The 22,400-nt window shown below is 55.1% G+C and overlaps 6 protein-coding genes across 6 annotated transcripts in view; 3 read left to right on the top strand and 3 right to left on the bottom strand.

Moving 5' to 3' along the window:
• Positions 1-457, top strand: part of TRAVEDRAFT_123934 (uncharacterized protein) — a gene marked incomplete at both ends in the record, with an annotated part of 2,287 nt that extends 1,830 nt beyond the window's left edge. Inside the window, one exon of the mRNA XM_008040832.1 lies at positions 134-457. Coding sequence (XP_008039023.1) covers positions 134-457 — 324 coding nt within the window. The remainder of the gene's footprint in view (positions 1-133) is intronic.
• Positions 458-1,208: 751 nt separating this feature from the next.
• On the top strand, positions 1,209-3,006 carry TRAVEDRAFT_48132 (uncharacterized protein; the record flags this gene model as incomplete). The annotated part of the gene is made up of 8 exons (XM_008040283.1): positions 1,209-1,597; positions 1,650-1,850; positions 1,903-2,029; positions 2,078-2,299; positions 2,353-2,487; positions 2,542-2,685; positions 2,737-2,885; positions 2,934-3,006. 8 exons carry the CDS (start codon positions 1,209-1,211, stop codon positions 3,004-3,006), a joined length of 1,440 nt encoding a protein of 479 aa, XP_008038474.1.
• A 2,600-nt stretch (positions 3,007-5,606) lies between these two features.
• TRAVEDRAFT_123493 (uncharacterized protein) lies at positions 5,607-9,277 on the top strand (the record flags this gene model as incomplete). The annotated part of the gene is made up of 9 exons (XM_008040831.1): positions 5,607-5,781; positions 5,911-6,074; positions 6,214-6,362; positions 6,415-7,122; positions 7,179-7,879; positions 7,931-8,160; positions 8,264-8,381; positions 8,435-8,527; positions 8,586-9,277. The coding sequence occupies 9 exons, from the start codon at positions 5,607-5,609 to the stop codon at positions 9,275-9,277; spliced, it is 3,030 nt and encodes a 1,009-aa protein (XP_008039022.1).
• Positions 9,278-12,767: 3,490 nt separating this feature from the next.
• TRAVEDRAFT_48130 (uncharacterized protein) lies at positions 12,768-13,192 on the bottom strand (the record flags this gene model as incomplete). Its single annotated transcript, XM_008040282.1, has 2 exons — positions 12,768-13,115; positions 13,172-13,192. 2 exons carry the CDS (start codon positions 13,190-13,192, stop codon positions 12,768-12,770), a joined length of 369 nt encoding a protein of 122 aa, XP_008038473.1.
• Positions 13,193-19,188: 5,996 nt separating this feature from the next.
• Positions 19,189-19,681, bottom strand: TRAVEDRAFT_123077 (uncharacterized protein; the record flags this gene model as incomplete). Its single annotated transcript, XM_008040830.1, has 2 exons — positions 19,189-19,494; positions 19,544-19,681. Coding segments are annotated over 2 exons (444 nt in total), but the record flags the coding sequence as incomplete, so codon positions are not given.
• A 254-nt stretch (positions 19,682-19,935) lies between these two features.
• Positions 19,936-20,327, bottom strand: TRAVEDRAFT_80204 (uncharacterized protein; the record flags this gene model as incomplete). Its single annotated transcript, XM_008040829.1, has 2 exons — positions 19,936-20,049; positions 20,106-20,327. Coding segments are annotated over 2 exons (336 nt in total), but the record flags the coding sequence as incomplete, so codon positions are not given.
• Between the last annotated feature and the right edge of the window lie 2,073 nt (positions 20,328-22,400).

The raw sequence follows: 22,400 nt of genomic DNA, 5'->3' as shown, positions 1-22,400 counted from the left end.
AAGAAGACACTTCATCAGCGCAACCTGAGGAGCCATCGGCGACGGCTGAGCATGATCCTGAATGGTTGCGATCAGGTAGGTGCAGTAGTTATGTTAACTCAGTGGGCGCGCTAACATTGCACCTCTAGCGGAGTGCACGCAGTGGCAGCGGACACGCGCGGAGAAGACGCGGCACAATGAAGCCGTAAACATCCTATGCGCTGAGTTCCGCCACTCTGTACGTGGGTTTGACAGTCTCCGTAAGGGATGGGAAAATGCTGCGGGGTGCACTGGGCTTTCACTGGGACATAAGGCATATGCGCACCAGCAGGCGCAGATGTATCTGTGGATGCGAGACGAATGCAAGGCGGAGTATGATGCGGCGCGTCAAGGCGGCACGGATGGCGAGCAGCTTGACTATACTATGGTGAGTGGCTATCTCATTGTTATGATCCCTCTGCTTATTGATCCATCTTAAGTCTTTGCGTGCCGAACTGGCTGACTTTGGGAAGAAAGGGTGTGGTTTTGAGCCTGCATTGAAGGTGTTGCGGATGTAGAGGCTCAGGCATTACTTACTTTATATAACTAATTATTAGCTCATCAATTCCGACATTATCTGCCATTACCGGCCGCAATTATTGCATATGGGTACCCGATTATTGCCTCGATTATCTGAATCATAATGGATGAACAGTTAATGACTACCCCAAGTATGTGTGCAAAGCAAGAGGTATCATGTATCAGTTCAACACTAATAGGGATATTGCTATTGAGGTGTCACACTTGACAGCCAGCACAAAATGTGCTATAGATCATGGAACTTCATGTAGATAATCAACCTTTATAACTGTCAACATCATACTAAATGAACTCTGGTGGCTCCTCTCTTGATGAAGGAAATGATTGGCTATTTGCATTAACTAGTGTGAAAGATAATGGAAATAATAGCATCACCTGGCTTTGTGAGTGGCAAGTGCACGGCTCCCGTCAAACTCATCCGTGCAGGCCAAGCAGACGAGCTTCATGGTGGTTGGGTGGAAGCTGCCAGACAATGGATCTGGAGCTGTCCAAAGTGTCAAGGTGCTACTGTACAGTTGGGGCTGGGATCGGCGCGCTCACATCATGGGTGGCTGGTGCGCGAGTTTTCCTTCTCTGAATCAGGGTCCAACACGACACGATGTGTCTTACCCTCCTCCCACCTCCTGCTCTCGCTTTTCCTTGCACTCGCTATGGGTAGATCGTCAGAGAAGGACAAAGCCAGCAAGAAGGACAAGTGTAAGGAAAAGAACAAACAGAAAGAAGCTCTCCAGCCCCAGGCACCTCCACGTACAATTCCTATACCACCTGCCCCATCTGCATTGCTGCCACCCATCCCTGTTGTGGCTGCCAACATCCCGCCTCCACCGTCAGACAACCTGCTTGCCAACAACCAGGTACAGGTATCCGAAGAACACCCCGAAGCACTGCCGCATACATCCGGACAGGAGCCTAATGCTAATGTCCTGATGGGGAAGCGTGCCAGAAGCCCGGACCTGGAAGCTGACGCACACACTCGCAAGCGCGAGAAGAAGCTCAACAAGATCCTCACCTACATGTACCACGACACCCATGCTGATACGTGAGTATATGCACGCATATAGTCACACTACTAACTTTGTTTTGTCCTGCAGCGTCAGCGATGAGATCAAGAGCTACCGATTTGGAGCCCATCTGGCCTCCCGCGTGGTGCATCCATTCGTCAACGCGCACAATGCACTCGTCTTTGGCCAGCACTACACCGACGCCACTGCTGAACTCTCAGACTCGGACGACGAGTCCGACTCTGACTGGGGATCCGACTCTGAGGGCGCAGCAGACAAGCGGAAGGCTAGGTATGCGTTGGGTTTATCTGTTCTAGATTACACCTGATGTCCATCATCCCAGGGAGACAGAGCGGCAGGAAAAGCGCGAGTACATCTTTCAATACCATGCCATTCTCGACGTGATGCCGAACCTCAAGATGGACTTGCCCCTGCTCGATGCAGACCAGCTTGTGACATATACCAACTTTGTAAGTACGTGTTGGCCCACTCAAGGACTATGCTGACAAGTGTTACAGGTTAATCATTTCGCGTGCGCGTCCCGAGGGGACAACACGAACTCGCTCCGCAAGGACATCCTCCTCCTCTACCGCAAGGAAGGATTGCGCCTCGATCCTTTGTATTCTGAAGCACCTTCTAACCTCGTGAAACACAGGCGTGGGTGGGAAAACAACTACACCGCACGTCTGTTGTGCCCCCAAGAGCTGCTCAACACATACAATGCCAATCCCAAAGTGTACGTACGTGTGGATAAATGCGCGCACTTTATTAACGACCACCTATGTTCCGCAAGCGCGTCAAAGCTGGCACAATCAAGATCACACCAGGAGCATACTGTGCTCTCCTCTACGACCAGAAGCTCGCAGCAACATCATCTGGTGAAGGCGACGAGCACGTCGGCCTTCTAAGGAGCCTGCTGCTCGTTGCGGTAAGCTGCGTGCAGAGCAACCTCGATGCAAAGCATACTAATGTCAGCGCGCAGTGTTACAAGCACGTGTGGACCGGCCGTTCAAAAGTGTTCCTACCCGGAGTTGCAGCCGGGCCTTGCACTGGCAAACAGCCGATCTCGCGCGTGTACAATGTCGGCCGCGTGAACCCGCGCAGCATTGCCTATGTCATTATCCTGGTGAGTCGCACGATCGTTGTCTATGCGGCATACTCATATTGTTTCATGCAGGCCCGTTTCAGCCTCACTAGTCAGACATCATTTAGTGTGCTTGACGATGTCGGAAAGTTCAGCTATCTGGAGCTGTACATGCGGATCTTGAGCCTCTTCCATGACGTGGAGTCCCCGTGGTGCAAGGAGACACTAGCGTGGTGGGACATGTATGTACACCATTGACTGTCGAACGTTCTGGCTGACCTTTCTCTTAGGCAGGTTTACGGTGTCGCACCGGCTGTGCCTATCCGCGGCGAGGAGCCTGAGGAAGAGACTGCAGCAGACTGACTCAAGCACCGTCAGAGAGCCGAGAGAAAGGCTCGTCGGCAGGCAATGTTGCGCACGCGCACACGGTACGTGTTCAGTCACTTGGTGTTGCGCAATACTGATGCATGAGGCTTGATAGAGGCCCTGCGCACCCGCGAGGCTCGTCGAGCCCCGGTCCTTCCTCCGGCTAACAGTCTCACATCCACGCCCGCACCTCTGCTTCCACGCTTGCCACACCGCAACCATGCTCTACTTCCACGCTCGCCACGGCGCAACCATTCTCCGCTTCCATGCTCGCCACAGCGCGACCTTCATCTGCTCTCACTAGTCTCGTCTGCATGCTCTCCCAGTCACATCGCTCTCGCTCGAAACTCTGCTCCTCTGCCAACATCCTGGCATTTGCCTCTTGTTGCCGTATGTCTCCTGGCCTTGCTCGCTGCTCTCGCCTTCCTTCTGTTGACTTCTTCGCTCTCTCCCGCTCCCGGCAACAACTCATAGACTGCTTCGGGATGGTTCGTGTATTGTCATGTACTTGTTCTTCTCGTATAGCTATCAATAAAGATCGACGTGATTACAAGCTGCATCCCGCGTGCAGTAGCTAGTATATTGAGCGATATATAATATTAAAAAGCGCTATATACTCCGTACATCTGCAGGTCCATACAACGACATGCACACCCTACCGGTGCATGCATACTACGCCGGCCCCGGCTGTCTTTGGAACCGGCGGTGGAGTCTGCAAGGGGATGTGAGGTATGCAAACTTTAAGTGCACCATTGCTTGCCTAATGCAGACCCCGCCACCGCGTGCAAGGTATGCATGCGGTGGCAAGGTCTGCATCCCGCGACATGGGTATACAGGCGCATCGCGAGTTTTGCTGATGCACCTTCCCCCCACTGCGGCGAACCCCTGGACCCTCCATGCCGCCTTCATGTGCTCAATGCTGTATGTACCACTTATGTACATCATTTTTAATGTATTTCACGAATATTTTGAACTCTTTTTGATGTATTGATCCAAATGATTCGCACTTTGGTAAAACCTATAGGTAAATCCGCGGGTACGAATCTATTTATGGGTAGATTCGTAGGTTACAGGTCCAAATCCGTAGGTATGGGTTGATCCATATGCGGATCAGGCACAAATCTAGGTCACAGTGCCAAAAATCGGAATACCTGTAGGTTCGAATCTGAATCACCTGTAGGTTAACCTATGCTCAGCTGTAGAGAGACAGGGCTAAGGTCTGTCAATTGCGAGAACACTGGGCTATTGCCCTACAACACAAGGTCCTTATATACTCTCTAGGAGATCACAGGATTGTAGGAAACAATGAGTAAGGAGCGACTGAGGTCGGGATGTCCGAAAGGAGAAGGATAAGGAGGGTATGATAAGCGGAGTAAAAGAGGAGGGAGTAAGTAAAGGATAACGAGCGACCGAGGCGTTACAGACCGTTTCCGTGCATTGGCGTGAGAGGCAGCCCGAGTGTCGGTGATACTGGGAGTTGACGGAGATGGCAAAGACATTAGATGGCAAGAGTAGTTTGATTAGTGCATAACTAAGCTGAGAAACAAGTGTGTGCCGAGCGCGTGCGCCACAGAGCGAGGTAGTGAGAGAGTGAGGTGGAAAGGTTCAAACGTCTAAGGGCGAGCTAGTGGACTTGACAGATTTGGCGGGCCCTACGTATGACTAATTGTGTTAACGAGATCCACGTGGGGGCCTAGATTGGTGACCGGGAGTCACGAATAGCCGTTTTCGTCCCGAAATGCACCAGACCTTCTGGTGCACGCACAATAAGCGCCAGAAGGGATGGGAGCGAGACTAGCTGGTTTGGAGCCTGGTCTCTTCTTCGCTCTCTTCCGCCTCCTTGCCTATACTCCTCAACGTCGGTTTTGCGCTGACCCACCCACCGCTTCCATTTTCAGCGTTTTGAGGACGGGCGACAGGCAGCTTCTTAGCCATGGTACAAGATCGGTTCACTGTTCCGCTTGTCAAACCCCGCGGTAATTGGAACGCTGACCCCAAAACGAAGCACTGGGGCTTATTCGCGCCACACGACGTTGCGCGAACCCGTGCCTTACATAAGGCAGGGTTCCTTAGCCTTTACGTGAAAAGCCCTTGGCTGTTAAAAATGGCCGCACGAGGGCTCGTAGGTGGCCCACCGCCACCGCTCCTCCCAATACAACCCGATCGACTACCACCCGAGTCTCTCTTACGCGCACCACCCCTAACTACACCACTCGCCGACTTCTATCAAGGCCGAGCTGTTCGCAGACCTGCCCCCGGTATCCTCCCTTACCGGATACGACCACCACCGCGTAGAGTCCTCCTCTTCTCCTCCCATTTTCCGCCTCGGTACGGGCTTCGATTCGAGCGCGCGCACCACGAGCCCCTTTGTGGCATTTACCTTAATGTCACCGACAATTTTCCCGACCTCCAGCCCCGGCTATGCGCCGTCGCCCTACTATGCGCACCAGCAGCACCACGCGGCGCTCACGCATCAGCACCCGGAGCAGCACCCTGTGGCCGTCCAACGCTACTACGCCCTCTCATCAACGGTGATCGGCCACCACAGCCAACACGCGCCCTTGCTTGGGAACCTTCCTGGGGTGTCTATGGGCGGAATGGGCCTGCCGCCGTACAGCGCCGGCGGATCCGGCCTGAGTGCGAAGGCAGCCACGGAGAAGCAGGCCCGGAGGCACAATGGCAAGGCATGCGACCAATGCCGGAAAACCAAGATCAAGTGCGAGCAGAGCAGCTCTCAAAAAAAGTGCACGGCTTGCGCTACGTTTGGCAAAGGTGAGTTGTCGCGCGGTCTTTGTGTTCGCATCCTGTCTTCGTGCAGGTGTCCTTTCAATGCGTGTCGCGAATTTTTCTGCACTTCTCAAATCCACGCTCCACGTGAATGTTACAGTCCACTAACTAAAGGCTTGACAGAATGCACATCGCTTCGCCCATGGCAAAAGCGTGGTCCTGTAAAGGGCCGCATCAGCGGGGTTGAGGTGCGCTTACACCAAGCCGAAGCGCTCATAGGAATACTCCTGAGCAGCAACGATAGCCGGGCAAAATCCGTGCTTGATGATCTTGCGCAGGTGCGGCTATTTCTATCCATACGCGGTGTGTTCTGGGTCGCTCGAGAACGGGACACAGCATGATTCACGGGCATGTCCTTAAAGCCCACGAGCATACAACCACGATAAAGTTCGCGAATGCTCACAGAAACTTGTTTAGGATCTACTAGCGAAGGAAATCATTGACAGGGTGGATGAATCGCCCTACGGCTCCAAGGGCCGAAGCCGTGGGGTCGAAGCACCCACGAGCGGTAATGGGCCAGCGCCGGATCAGCGCGACGGCAACGACAACACCGTGCGTGCGACTCAGTAAGCGACTACCGCGGTCCAAAAGAGTACTACCAACTGACCAGTTCCGCAGCCCGTCGAAAGAATGGCAAGATCAAGTTATAAACCGGCTGAACTCGCTAGCGGGAGCCCGAAGCACCCTCCTTGAATTGAAGAGCCAAGCCGGATCCGATGCATACGCCCCAAAAGCCGACGACCCCAAATACCCGGAGGACCAGCTGGGTTCACTTCTATCCGCTGCTCACGCCGCACCTCCGGGGCCAGCCTTTGACGAACAAGGGCCGCAGGCCCTGGTCCAAGCGCAGATTGGCGAGCCGCAGAGACAGCAGCGGCCGCTCTGCGAGCATAACGGCGCACAGCGCTCAACGTCTACCGCGTTGTCACAGACAGCGATACGGCGAACCGCGACGGACGAGAGCGTCGGGAAAATTGAGAGTGACGAGGGCGAGGATGAGATTGCGGTCGTGATTGGGCAGCTGAGCATCAACGAAGACGAGCAGGTGCGCTTCCACGGGAAGGCGAGCGGGCTACACATGCTCGGTGTGGGGAATCGGCAGGACGGGCGCAACGATGGCGACATTTGGCGCTTCCCGAAGGTGCGCGTGCGGCCGCCGCTTCCGCCTACCATGCGCAGTAGCCAGCAGGGAGTCGGGGGCCGGTTTACGCCCAGGCTCCCCAATGTGCCGACACAGGAGCTCTTGCTAGACTTGTACTTCACGTACGTGCATCCGGTGCTGCCCATCGTGCACAAGCAGACCTTCTTGGACGACTTCCGGAACGAGTGAGTGCACATTTGACCATGCAGTTCGTGATGAGAGTCTCACAGTATTCTTGTAGTACTATGTATGATTCTCCGTACTCAGGAGAGTCTGAGTTCTTGGACGCCACAGCATCGCTCCCGTCTGCACCATCACCCCTTAGCCCGCGAAAGCGACACGTCTCAAGGCTGCTCCTGCTTGTTATGTTTTCCTTAGCGGCACGGCACTCATCGCACACAGCCGGGCTCACCCCACCGGAAGATGGCATGATGTGGACGGCGGATGACGAGTACATGGAGGATGCTATGGTTATTCTCGACCGCCAATATCTAGTAAGTCGACCGAGCACCTGCCAGGCGCTGCTCTTGCTGGGGTACCGCGAGGTGGGGATCGGCGCGATGGCACAAGCGTGGATGCACATCGGGATGGCCGTGCGCATGGCGCAGGACCTTGGGCTGCACAAGAGTGCGGAGAAGTGGGCGACCGTCGGACACGCGCTGTTCTCATGCGCGGAGCTGCAGGAGCGCCGCCGGATCTGGCACGGATGTGTAATCATGGACAAGCACGTCTGCACGTACATCGGGCGGCCAGTCGCGATCTCTGAACACGACTTCGACACGGAGCTCCCGCAGGACGACGATTTGGAGGAGATGGAGTACTGGAGGCCGCACAACATCAATACGCTGCCGGTGATCAGCGACCTTGCGGGGTGCCCTCGCGACGAACTTCCGCCAGCCCCCGGCCGGGTCCTCTCGAGCTTCAACGAGCTCGCTAAGCTATGTGCGTAACATTATTACTCACTTCCAGTTGCCCGGTACTGACCCACGGCAGCCGTTATCTTGAGCCAGATATGCCAAAGCATCTACGCGATCAAGCCCTCAGCGAGGCGGCCCGCAGAGCTTGTACGGCTCGATAAAATGCTGAAGAAATGGTTTCTGGATCTCCCGGAGCATCTGCGCTTCGACCCGGCTGCCCCTAAGTCGCCTCCTCCTACGCCGAACATCCTCGCGCTCCATATGCAGTATTGGTGCACTGTCCTGTTGCTCCACAGACCGTTGTGCGTGATATTGGCACCTTCGAGTGTACGCGCACCTTACTTAACGCCGACGGCCCTGGTTAACCAGCATCCAGCACATCCAGAGCTCCACCCAGCCGTAAGTGTAGCTTTTTATCTCCTCTCATATGCTGATTGATATACGCGCATGCAGGGATTTTTCCAGCCCAAAATATCGCCAGCACTATGATTTAAGTGTGCAGGCGGCGAATCATATCACCCTGATCGGTGAGCCTTGATGGACCCCGCCATGAGACGGCACATTTTAATATGCACGGCAGCCTCCTTATACGACGATTACTACAGCCCCAGCTGCGCGTCCGTCTTCCTATGCTATCACATCTTCACGGCAGCAACCATGCACGTTGCGACATGTACGCTGCACCTCCATTCTGCGCGTTGAACTGTAACTTACGCAAGGTTGCCCGGCAGTGCGGACGTACCTCAACGACCCCCAGGCATGTCTTGGCCTGCAAAAATGCTTGGAGGTACTGCAGCGGATTTCTGTCATCTGGCCCGGCGCATGGTGCACACTCGAGCTTCTCCGCGGCGCAAAGGAACAGCTGGAGCGGCCCACAGCCGACGCACTGCCCTTCTGTGGCCTTATCCCCTCGCCGCGGAACAAGTGTTCGGCACAAGAGCCCATTATTGCCGCGGAGGTGCCGGAGCACTCGCACAACGCCGAGTCCCGGGATTGGATGGTATATCGACAGCCAACAAGCTACCCGGTCGCGACCTCGCTCGGCCAGAGCCATGACCAAGTAAGCCAGGCGCCCACCGGCCAGGGGTATATGCTACTGACGGGCCTGCCGCTACAGGGCGGGTCATCTTCATACATGCTGCCGTCGTATGACCGCTGGGAAATGGACGCACTCTCGAACAACGAGAGCCTGTCGATCAGCGTGCCCCTGCAGCATTACGGCACAGGGCTCATCGAAGAGCGGATGGGAAGTTGTCTGGGCCAGAGTGCGGGATACCAGCAGTACTGGAACGATGACTCGACGCTAGGACAGATAGAGAAGACGTACGGGATGCCGGTGACGGGAGGGACGGAGTCAGTGCACGGGGACGAGCGTCCGGGCGATGCACTGCCGATGTACATTCCAGCATTGAATGCTTGGTGAGTCTCCAATAGCCGCACTCCTGTTGTGACATTGCTTGCTAACCTCTTATGGATGTATAGGAAGTTCTGCAGTGCATACGCAAATTCTGAGGGCGACCTCGTCGGGTTGTACTGAAGATAGAACGAGAGCGAAGCCCTCAGCCACAATCATCTCGTCAATGCAGCAGTCTTCATCCTGATGATCAGCGTCGTCGCCCCCATGGGAACCCTTCCGCAGCCTCTGGGTCGACGTCTACCCCCCACTCATCCCCCTCGGCATACTTGTCCTCCCCGGCGAACATGTCCTTCCGGAGGTTTAGTGCCCGCCTACATATCCATCCTGCTCTGCACTCATCTTTGTCCTCGTCCGCCTCGTCTTCATCAGCCCCATCCTCATTTGCCCAGTCCTCGTCCGCTTCTCCTTGTCTCCATTAGTCAAATTCTGCCCGTGGCATATCCACATCTCGGACAGTCCGTTTGTGCTTTATCTGCCAGCGGTGAGGGACACGTCCTCCTCGCCGGGCGTCATTCTCGATGTGCCCGTTATTCAAACGTAGGAACGTAGGTGCTTGTCTCATCGTTGACCGGTGAATTTCTTGTCCTTCACAGCAGTTCCTCCTAAAATCCGTCTTGAATTTCCGTTTGCCTCGTTGACGGGGATAATGACATCTTGGCACCGGGTCCGAGCAAGTGCATCGCGCTCTCCGAGATGTCTGTGAGGGACTTCAGTTTGTAATCAGTGAGTCGTTGGCGGTCCTGAGGGTGCTATGCCGACTTCTTGGCTTAGCATGGCGTGCAAAGTGACTGCGAACTGTAGCTGGAACACATGTTCTTTTCTACTGAAGCAGTGAAAACCGAAGAGTTCATGAACATGTATCTAGCCAGCGGCTAGTGTTGTTTCTGATGCGTATATGGGGGTGGCGTTGTGTTCCGATAATATCGGAGTGTGCGAGTGATGTATACGCAGCTCCATGCTTCACGATCGATCAGGCCTCAGGCACCAAGCGCACCGTGGACGCGTACTGGAATCGCTGTAGCAGTATATGGGACAATGCATTGGTGTTATCTAGATTGTACATAGGGTAACATGTATGTCTGCGGGGCAGGCAGACCCGAGCGCAGGTTATCGGGCGTACGCGAAGTCGGCGCCCGAATGGTAGTGTATAGGAGGAGCACCGGAGACGGAGGCGCTACGTCTGTGGGTGCGCAAAGGCTGTGCCGTCGAGCTCTGCCGCAACGAGTGCGATGGAGCGGCGGGTTAGAGGGTGTACTCGAGGGGCGAAGGGGCGCGTCAAGAGCACGCCCGATGAGCACCGCGTAAGAGGGCAAGAAGGAGGCAGCGACGTGCCTCCAAGGCAGTCACGTTGAGAGAGGTGGGAAAGGATGCAAGAGGTAGCTTCGGGGCGGCGTCGAGCTCGAAGCGCGACATAGAAATCGGCCGCGACGAGCGGAGGGGCGCGTGGAGAGAACAGGGGGCGAGCGCTACATCACAGGGCTCCATGTATGAGCCCAGTGTCGGCGCTCGAGGAGTGCAAACTCGAGCACGGCGAGGAGCACGGCATCGGGCTTAAATGAGCGACATTGACGGCGGGCGCTCAGAGGGAGCGTAAAGAGGGCGGAGAGCGCGAGGTCGCCAGCTGGAGGAAAGAGAGCCATATGGGCTATGAGCGCGGCGTCGGCGGACGAGCAATAGGGCGCCGTCGAAGGTGCACGCGACGGCAGTGGAGGACCAGCCTCATCGCATGCGATGTGAATAGCGAATCAGACAAGCGCGGCGTCAGAGCAGGGGAAGGTGAGGGCCGAGGGCGGACGCGATGGGCTCGTCACCCAAGCGCGACGACAGCGTCGAGGGCGCGCTCGAGATGGCGTGCTCAAAGAGTGAGAGGGGAAGCGCGGCGCGTGTCGATATCTGCGAGGGAGATGGGGTTGTTGGAGGACTGGGCAAGCGACATCAATAGCGGACTTGGCAGGCTCGATGAGCGAGGACGAGAGCGACACCGGAGGGGATTAGAGGCCCGTTGGAGGGTGTTGAGGGGTGCGTCGAGGACCGAAACGATGAGCGGGGCGTGGGAGGGCAGGAATTAACGCGTCGGCGTGCGAGCCCGACGCACAGGATAACCGAGCAGGGGGAAATGAACGTGGAGGGTAAATGGGAGGTCGTCGAATGCCCTCAGTCTGAGTGCAGGGAGAAGAGTGTGAGAGGGGGAGGTGGAGGGCGGCGAGGGCGAGTAAGGTTCTAAAGAAGGGCGGGGCGGCGAAGGAGGGCGGCGAAAGAGAAAATGTAGAAACACGGGAACTCACCGGACGCGATGACCCCTCCGGCTTCCCGTTCTCCGATTGCTCTCCTATGACTTCTTCACATCCTCTAACGTTCATGTGTGGCAGATTGTGGGCTGCTTGTGTTGATTGAACGAACCGAACTTGTGCAAGCCACTAGTACGCTGCTAGTTTGCAATGCGGGGTGGAGATGATGCGGGGCCGGCAGGAATGCTGGGGATGTTCAGCCCGGTGTGTGGATATGCACGGGAAAGCGTACCTGATCATCAACCGATAATGACGGGCGGGTTTGTACCTGTCTGTGCATGCGGAAATGAGAAGGAGTACGAACGTAGAATTTGTAGAAAAGGCTTACCGCTTGAATTTGAACGAACTGATCTTCCTCCATTTTACCAGAAAGGCCAGACATCAATGACTGCCTGTTGGAAAGCCAGAGGATAAGAAGAGAGAGCTCACGCAGCCAAGGACATACAACTGGTACAGGGCGCGAGCAATACGGGACAATTGGAAATTGCAACCGGCGTGGTGCGGAGGGCGCGAGGAGAAAATGTCTGTAACGGCCAGCAGTAGAGGAGATAACGGTATGCATACAATGTATAGTGGTTCAACGTTCAGTTTGGGTAAGGACGTCGGAATGGCCGAGCTTCAATTTTTGATTTTCGCCTTTTTGACGCGCGCCGCGGCTCATTCGGCTATTGAAGATTACAACCACTACTACTGCACATGCAAATGCTTGTGAGTGCTTCAGTCATCCGGTATATGAACACCCTGGCTGATACGTATATTTAGCGACATCTACATGCGATATCTGGGCGGCGGTATTGGCCCCCGCAAGAACGGCGTCGACGCAAATACATCGAAGGAGCACGCGCAGCGCTGGCGGTCATTCATGCGACCCGGACGAATCGTCAAAAGCCTCCTCCCAGGATGCGAAGTCGAACTCCTAAGATGACCCCAGTTCGACCGCGGACCGCGTCAGACGCGACGACCTCGGCCCGCGTTAGCACAGCACGTCGCGCGACCATGGCTGCACACTGGACAAACGAGGGGCCGCACAAGACGGCCCGGTGAGGGCGCGCTCGATGATGCGGAGGACGAAGCTTGATTCTCAGCTCGGCGAGTGATCCCTTGGCAAGCCTGGACTAGATGCTTGCGCGCATAGCTTGTCTTTCTGGGCACTCCGAGTAGGAAGAAACTATCCTCACTAGTACGTGTACGTGGCACGATTGCCCGGCTCACTGCGCCTCCGCCTCCGCCTCCGCCTCCACCTCTGCTTCCTCCCTCTCTTCCTCTGCCTCCTCTGCCTCCTCCTCTGCATCAGTATCGTTCCATTCTTCATGGGCCCTTGCATAGTCCACAGCCCCGGTTGGTTCCACAACGGCGATGGGGCGGCAGTGTCGGCGGTGGAGAATCTTCATCTGAGTACTCTGTTCTTCCTCGCGAGCGGCCATCTGCTCCTTTGCCTCGGCAAGAACACGCACAAGTTTTGTGTAGTCTGTTTTTTTTGAGAAACGGAGGGCGACGCGCCATCGCAGCTCCGGAACAGAATAAATCGAGGGCTGGATAGTCAGAGTTTGGGCGGCCTGCATGTGGATCAGTGTCACAGTCTACGGGTACATGTTAATATTGGATAACCAACCTCCTCGCATGAGATCAGCATGTTGTTGTCGATAATTAGTGACTCCATCACCGAGGGACGAGACTTCTCGCTTTCATGACGCGTGCATACTATCAAGCCGCCTGCAATAGGACGACCGGCGCATTAGCTGTATCCCCGGATGGAGAACACGAATGCGCTTACAGGCCCCCTCGGACAGCTCTCCCAGTATTGTACGAGCAGACGTCCACTCGCTGATGTGAGTACTGTACATGACATCGTTGGATGCACACAATAGAAAAGGCTCCTGACTGATTGGTAGTGAGTAGTGTTCACGACCTGTGGAGCTTATAGCATACCAAGGCATAGCATAAGACAGCTGTAGACTTGCAGGATAGTGCGCAATGAGAACGTGGGAGTTAGGGGGATGGTGATGGTAAATTGCAACGGCGAACTGCACTGGCAGAGATTATACCGGGATGCAAGCGTCAAGAGTCGGCCAAATAGAGTACGCAGTCACAGGCCGACCCGTGACGGACAAACCTTGTTCGATATTAGAGAGGCAATTCAGCCGATAGTTTCAGCTTCGAAGTCATGTCTGGGAAGCGAGATAAGTCCCCCGGGGCTCGTCGTACAGAAGTAGCGGTGACAACGACAGGATATAGTTTCCGTCTCCGGCACTAACATCACCGTTCTTCTCCCTCCACGCGCTGGCTGGTGTTGAGGAAATGATCGTACACGGCCTCCGTGTTCTCATTGGTTCCCACTTGTCTTCCAAACAAGGTCCGCGGCGAAGGAGGCCCGAGCCGAGCGCTGTCACGATCCTGCGGAGGAAGTTGATGCACTTGAATAAAGCTTCTGCCGCGCGCTCCGGATGATGTGAGGTTTACGGCTGGGCGTACTCGTATTCGAATGCGAGTCTCTGCCCAAGAGGGCGTCGACGGGAAGCCAAAGCTAAATGCTGTCGCTCAAGCGTTCAAATGTTCGCTTCAAAGCTTCAAGCCGTAGGTCACCCAAGTCATCGACACACCTGTGTGCGCGTCGTGCAGGTCCTGCGGAGTGTACAAATCGCTAATCTCCTCTAGGTAGCTGTTAGTGTCTGCGAGCGACACGTGCCAATCGCAGAGGAGACGCGATCCGGGAAGTCTACCGATAGATTTCAACGCAGTGCGCGTGCACGGTCTTGTATAGGCACTATGTGGCGCTGTCGGCGCGTCTGTCAACGAGGATGTGCTAAGGAGGGGTGGTTCTACGCACTGCACCTAGATTATAGAGATGGAGGTAGCTGCCCACTCGCTATGGTTACTCTTCGTGCCCGCGCAGGACGGCGAGGGCTTTGATGGAAGCGTTGATGGGGCCACGCGGTTCGAAATACTCAATCGGATTGTGATCCATCAAGAAGAGAAATTTCAGCTGTCTTGGATGCGTAGCATATCCGAAGCGTGGCGAACGCTAGGCCGAGCAAGAAGGACAGCATGACCGAGGGACGTCCGGGATATCCTGTTGTAGCAAGGAGTCTCGGTTCAGGTAGCGGGGATTATGCGGAACCTGCACGTCCTCGCCGTAGGCATCGCCAAGATTCGAATGATGTATGCTCACTAACCTTGGCCTCACAGAGTAGCGACACTGCTCAGGCTGGTGCAGGCTCATCTTCAAGTTCGAGTTCCACTCCCGGGCCAGCCGTCAGCGGTTCAATCTCCGCTCGTGTACAGCTGTAAACTCTATTTCACAGTTCAGTACTGCAGTACTTGCAACTACCCACTACACGGCGACGGACTAGTTTCATCCCATCCCACGTCTCCAAGATCACTGTACATGGCCCTCTGCCACCTCACCTCCCTCGTCTGCCGCAATCAAATCGTCCATACCCTCAGGGCTGTCTGTCGCGCACGGCTCTAGTAGGATCAGTTTGCAGCTCCGGCAGCCGTCACCAGGACGAAGAATGAGCCGGACTTGAACGACGACGGCACAGAATGGTAGGAGACTTGCAAAGCTCCAAAGAAGGCCGTGTGCCCGTCACGCTGTACTTATAATGACTTATACTGGCCGCCGGAAACATTACATATCGGCGACGGTGCTTCTGTATACACGCTCACTGGCATACGCCCACCTGAACGTCTCTTTCAAGTCGTTTGCTATGCTCATCCAACGATGCACGCGACGACTCTCGGCGGAGGTCAACCTCGTGCTCGGGAAGACTCTGAGCATTTTCGGTTTTACAGACGCCTTCTATATCCTCCCAACGGTGGATACAAACCTAGTACGTAGATCCGACTTGTAGTATACTTTCTATTAAGAGTGATGCTACTACCTTGACTCAACCCTCCAAAAGCACCCTGTAAGGCCATCCACAACCGGGAACGCGTCGGGGTACTAATCAAGAGCAGTATTTTTGACTATAAAGTGTACGCTACCTGCTGCTGGTTCTGTCGCAGTTTACTGAATGCACTAACATGTCTGCACAGAACAAGCTCTTCCTGGACCTACTCGTGCGGCAAATCAGACACGCTCTGTGATTCAGCTATCACAAAGCTCTGGGCTGCTTGCATCAGGAGAAGTCTACTGCAGTCTCGCATGCAATGATTCCGCTCGTGCTCACCTCTAGTACACGGTAAGCGTATCTCGCCCAACCTATGTACATTGCAGTTCCTCCAGTTGCCCTACCGGAACGACATGCGCTCACCATGTATCAAACCAGATATTTCGTCGCCGCCTTGCGCGCATATCCTTTACGGTGTATGATTTTTATTATGCGGCACGCCTCTCTTGCGCAGATGGACGGCTCGGAGGGGTTATGTTGCACTTCTAACGACACAACCGTCGTAAAGTTATTTTCAAGCTTGGGACGTAAGCCTTCCTGATACGCGAGGTGCAGTGCTTCGCGCTGGCTCATGGAGCTAGATACAGCGGAAACAGTGCAGACACGATCGGGAGAAAATGCGTATTGGTATAGAGAGGTTTGATCTCAAATCGCTTGACTGCGCCCAGTGCGGCGTGTTCTGCAGGTATGCCCAGCATACTTATCCGACTGGGAATGCGGTTTTTGATCATGGTACTTATTACACATATGCAGAGGTTTGATAGGGTTACTGAGAGTGATCCGAACTCGCGAGCGCGACATTACCCCAGCGCGACGGTGTCTCGTCCATGAATCTCAAGCTTGAGCTATTCGGCAGCTGAAGCGACACCGTACTCCTCCCAGAACTATATGGGGATTGGTATAATAGTTATCTCGCTCGTGCTTCTTCACAACATTACCCGGGCGAGACTCGATAGGATTCAGTGCTGCGACCACATCCGTCCTTGGGCGCGTTACAGTGCCGTACGCAGGTATCTGTGGGGCATTAGGACTCGGGTGGTACTCACCCGGGTTGGCCGATCTTGTGACATGCATCTAGAGAGACGACTGTCGCACCGTATCATGTGCAAGGCCTGCGTGTGTAGAGGCAGTGCGTGAGCTGAAGGAAGGAGCCAACTCGACTGGGAAAGAGAATCGCGCGCCTATCGCGCCGCCGGCGTTCTCGGCGACTCGTATGCATTCCATGTTGGGGTTCGAAGTCGTGGGGGCGGGCGCCGTAAATATCATGGCAAAAGTAGCGGGGCTCATTCGAGGGTTCCAGGATACACGGTAGCTGCACCTCTTTCAAATTCGATTATTCAAATTGCTGTACATACACCACAAGCTTAAGCGATGCTCGCTATGTCTTCCAGACTGGTGACGGAATTTCCCAGCTACTCGCCCGCACAGCTTTCCGCAAGGGGTAGTGCTTGCGGAGCGGAGACGACCGCGCTAGACACATTGGAGGAGGACTCGGGTAGCTGTAGGTTGAGAACATCGCTCGAAGGCTCTATATGATGTCCCGGGGAACGGCGTACATCCTTCGCCCGAGGAGAAGACAGAGAGATTTCGCACCTGCAATAGCTTATGAAAAGCTTGAGCGGCGAGCGTGAAGGTACCGGCGAATACTACAGGCGCGGGCCTTACAACCTATCAGCATCGACACCGATCTTTGACGCGTGTGTTTCGATGCAGTGAGTGATCTTCTGTGATCGTATGAAGTCAGCGTACGAGGGAAGATATTTCCAACAACGTACGAGTGCGTGTTCCAAGTTCCCCGAATAACATCGGACGTCCATGTCGGGCGTCACACTCTGCCTTTCAGAAAAGATCAAGCACAGTGATAACCCGGTTTGTGTTGTGGATGCCGATGCCGAGGACGAGGACGAATCGGGAGAAGCCATCCACGAAACAGTGCATGACGAGTTTCCGTGAATGAGGCCTAGCAAGATGAATGAGCGATGCTTGCCTGCACGTTCATCTGGGTGCGCTGAGTGTAGAGCTCTCCGCAGTGGACCGTGGATCTCCGGCGATTGAGGTGCAATGAGACGGCTTCGCTGCGGTGCTGGGGACATGCTAAGGGATGACAAGAGGAGCACAAACGACGCAGAAGAATGACGATAAAAAGGATATGGGGTGATGTGTGCTAGAGCGGGGGATGGCGTGCTAGTTGCGGCAGAGACTGACCGTTGCGCTGTGATGCGGTCTGCAGACGTCTTCAACGAGTGCCAGAGGTAACAGTCTGCGGAGTACGATCCGCCGATTTCTCGGTTCACAGTACAGGAGCATGTTGCTACACTTCGCCGCGGGACGTACGCGCAAGGGCATAGCTTGAATAACATACGCGCCGCACGGGAGAATTGAGGATAGCCTTCGGCCTGTCTCAGTCTAGGGAGATGAGCTTACCCTCAAGGCAAGCTCATGAGCTAAGCATGCAAGCACTTCGTCTGCATGCTGTCTTTGTCTATTTCTGGAAGTGTGCTTCGCGGTAAGTGCGGGTGTCCACGACGTACGGACGTGGTGCTTGCCTGTGTATTGATCTGAGTGCGGTAGCCCGTGGATCTCCGAGAAGCAGGGTGCAAGGAGACTGGCGTGGCGGGGCTGTATCGTGCGAGTTGCACAAGCCTTGGCGAGGCGGGTGAGCACGTTTGCAGGCCGCGAGCGCGATTCAGCCACCCGTCTCCTGGATTTCGGGTCGTGCACATCGGGAGTCGCGCTGGGGACGAAGACGTCGCGTATTGGGATCCCAGTGGTAGGAGGAGGAGGTGGAGGAGGAGGAGGAGGAGGAGGAGGAGGAGGAGGCAAGAGCGAGTGCACCGAGGCAGAGCGGAGGAGGAATCGGCCCACGTGGCTCCCATCCATCCAGCGTCTATCCTGATTGCGTCTTCCGGATACGCTCACTGCGCTCAACACTCAATATTCAATACGCACTACACGGTCGCTTTGTTCTTATATACCACTTATTTGCCTTTCTAATAAGCCGGACTCGTTTTCACGACAACACCTATAGTCACTGTCTGCCTTCAAGAAAATGTGCCACGCGCTCGCTCGTTTTAAGTATGTTCGCGGCGTTCAGGCAGGCCGCGCGGCTGCTATGAACCGACCTCAGGCTTGAAGAGCGCGATACCTTGGTCGCCCGCCCCGCTGTTGGGAATGCCGTCAGACCTTCCCGCTGTTTGTTATTGTCTGCGAGAATCCCGCATTGTAGCTGACATCCTTTATTTGTGCGAGTCCTTCCAGTTGATCTTGATGCTCACAAAGTTTAGTGTAGGTGTCATATTCGCCAGACTGCAAACGGCCATGCGCAAAGGCGTTTCCCCTAAATTTCCCGCTGCACGCCAGGAAGGCATGGTCGTGTGACGAGCACGCGATCGTGTCTGCCGCGTCGGACAATGGCCTTCAATGCACGCGCAACCGTCAAAGGTTTGTATCCTTCTACTTTTTGCTGGTGGATTGACTGTCATTTGAATGTACGGGTGATTCCTCTCGCACATCCTCGACCTCATACTGCCCGCACAAACGGTGGTACATATGCACGTCCCCGACACCAATACCACCGTCTCCCACGCCAAGCACCCCCATCCGCTTTTTCTCCAGCACAACCATGCGCATTCCTCTCCCTTGCACGGTGCTCCTACAAGAACTAGAAATCAATACATAATAAGCCACATATAATTTTTGACTTGCAGGCACGAGTCGACAGCATACCTAGACATGGTGGTTACCCGCAATGACACCGCCTCCCACAGGCGTGACACTGAACGGTGGGTTTGCGATTGGGGTTCATGTAATCTTCCCTTCTCTCGGTGGGGTCGTCGTTCCAGGATATCAGATACTTGACGATAGTCATGCTAGTGAAGTTCAAACTCCACCCGCCCCAATCGCAAATTTGCCTAAGAGGCCAGCGGCATCCGCTTGACAGCCACTGACATCCTCCACGGCGAAAAGAGTGCGTTCCGTACGGGAGAGGATCGATACCAATGTCGAGCAAGTTATTTCTGAAGAACTCGAGGAACGCATCCGCGCTCTAATGATAATTGTGAGCTCACAAACATTCTCATTCTGGCAAAACTCACGATATGCCGATCCGCCTCGCCTATCCGATCGCCGGCCCTCATGGGTGGGTATAAGTAGTCCGATGCTTTCCCCGGCCTGAAGACAGAGATCCAATCGCGCAGTGCCCGGACGGGACACAAGTAGGCCTCTGATTCGGGGCGCTGATGGAGGACAAAGGGTTTTATGCCTATAGGGCCATGTCAATGGAGCATTTATGAATTATAACAGACGACATACTTCCGTATTGATGCGTTTTTCTGAACGGCAGGGAAAGTTCAAAGCTCGTGAGGTTGACGAGTTTCAGATGTGAAACTCGTATCTGCGATACCTCGTCGAACCGAAGAAGACACCAGAAAGCCAGCGTGTACGCGGATTGCAGGAGCCTCCGAGAACGGCTTCCACCCCAAGTGGAGGGGGCTCTGGCATCGATGTTACAATTCTCGGAAAGGTTATTGAACTCCCACATCTTCTTCAGGATCTCGGGGGTGATAGCTCGTGCGCTTTGTGGGGCGTCGCCTGCCCGGACCTGGTCGTTATCATTTCGTTAACACATATCCAATGAGAAGGCAACGGTGGTCTTACCTTACGACGATGCATGGACCGCATGTACTGCGTCACGCGGTCAGACTTGGACGGATTCCCGCGCCATACACCCGCTTCAGTCAGATGCCAAGATGATGTCCCAACCGCTGGGTCCCGGCCATAGGCATAGGTCAAAGCTGCCCTCATCTTCATCCCGTGATCGTAGGTGGAACGACGCTCATTGGGGAGTCGGGCTACCCCGTCTAAATCTATTTCATCACAGCTGTACCACGGTAAGTAGTGACCCTGATGGTGCATTGAGGTAGAAAAAAATAACACGCACACCTCCAAAATCCACATAGAAATGTGGTCGGGGGTTTCTTCGGTGACTTGGTTGGTAAAATCGTCGACCCCAGGGAGAACGAGGCCTTTCGACGTCGCCCAAAGGTGGTAGGCTTTGATCAAACTGTATTGACAGGTGAACTACGTTTGGCGAGTACAATGATACGAGTACTCACCGTGTATACCCATCCATAGTGCCTTTTGATCTTCCCGTCGAGGCATTTTCGAGAGTGTCGGACCACGTCTGGGGAAGGGCACCGTTGGAGTGACCAATGGCGTCACTCTCTGCGTCCGGCGTATCGCTCGTTTCGGAGGCCTCCAAAGGTGAGATAGAATCCGAGTCGTCCGCCTCGTCGTAAAAGTCTTCCTCGGTAGACGTGGGTCCCGTCGCGTCTAGGAGGGCAACACGGAGGCCCTCACAGCTGTACATGTGTGAGGAAGGCAGGAAGGGGCACGCTGGGTGAGCCGGGGATGAGGTACGGATCGGACTGCCACTATACCCATGCACGCTCATATATGCTCAGCACCGGCGTCGGACCTCGCTGTCTTAGCAAAGATGTTAATATGGTAAGCGCGCTGCCTGATGACACGAATTCAAAACGCAGTGTCTTGATTCTGCAATTGCGATAACCCGCGAGGCTCGGCAGCGGATAGTAGGACAGGTTATGCGAAACCGTCGGGTGTCCGACGTCGCGGCGTTGTCGGCTCGGTGCAGATTCGGAGGTCTTGGCCTCCCGTCGCATCCGTCGCACGGCGTATGCTCTCGTGCTTCCCTGACGCGAACAGTGGGTAGTCGGTTCATTACCCAGCGGGACAGGTTTTGCCTAGGTAATGCCGGATCCCTAGATAGGGTCGCACACAAGGATGACACTGGCTTGCTTGTTCAGGATAAAACAGTGTGAGTAAAAGCTGGAGTTGAGAGTGCAACACATTTGACTTACTCACGAGAGGGCTAGATGTGAGCGTAATTGGGGCGAAGCGGCCGCGGCCGGGAGTCGCGGTGTCAAACGGGACATGGTGACGGCAAGGAGGCCAGTCTTCTCTGACATGGTAAGCGACATCCTATCACTTGTTTCACTTCTCTCGGTTTGCGGCGATATGCGAAAATGTGCGCATACTTTGGCAGGTCATTGACACGAAAGTGGGCATCGGCTTTCGAAGATGGCGCACGATGCGCGTGGGTAGGGGACACGCGACCGCTGCCCTTTGGCTGCTGCTCAAGCCGCTCTCTCCCTACTTACACTCTAGACTCTGGGGCGTTGGGATCAAAGGCGGGCGACCGCAGAGCCGCCAAGATGTCTTCGCCGTCTGGCGCCATCTTCACCCGTGGGAGGGAAACGCGCGCTGCTTGCACGCGATCGGCCGGTCTTCGCGATAGCAGCCTGTACTCGACCGTCATTTTAGGCTGTGTTGACTGGAATCCATCGTAGAACGACTGAGAAGCACCGTCTGTCACGGGTTATGCGGTGAATATCCTCGCAAGTTACTGATCTCGCGCTGGTTGAGAGAAGTAAGTATACGACCTGCAGAGAGGCTGACCGATAAGTGACCCCTCACAATGTACATCCTACACGGCGAAACTGTCCTTCAAAGTCCGGGGTTACCTGTTCGAACGTGTGTAAGAAGGGGTCTCACTGTAAAGTAGACATTGCAAAAAGTAAGTGTACACCATCCATATCGCCACGGAAGGCGCGGTACTCGCGGCAGAGGCGGGCCACGGACCTGAAAACGGTAAGCTTTCGCACACACAACCGTCTCGCGATCCGATCCCCCTGCAGACATGCATCTCACCTCGCTCGCTGGCCGCATTTACTTGTGTAGCATTCAGTGCGTGCACAGTCCTGCCCTCCGTCAGTCAGTCTTGCAGTGCGCCCCCGACGCGTCGGCATGGACGCATCGCGTAGGCTGCGGGGTACGACGGGCAGCAGTGTACACGAAGTTGACTGTGCACCGACGGACTTTGCGTTGTGCCCTGTGCGCGGACACAGGAGTCGATCACTCGCCCCCCCCCCC

This window comes from Trametes versicolor (assembly GCF_000271585.1).
Source record: "Trametes versicolor FP-101664 SS1 unplaced genomic scaffold TRAVEscaffold_6, whole genome shotgun sequence".
NCBI lineage: Eukaryota > Fungi > Basidiomycota > Agaricomycetes > Polyporales > Polyporaceae > Trametes > Trametes versicolor.
The sequence above is the reverse complement of the archived record's forward strand: the minus strand, read 5'-3'. Positions and strand labels throughout refer to the sequence as shown.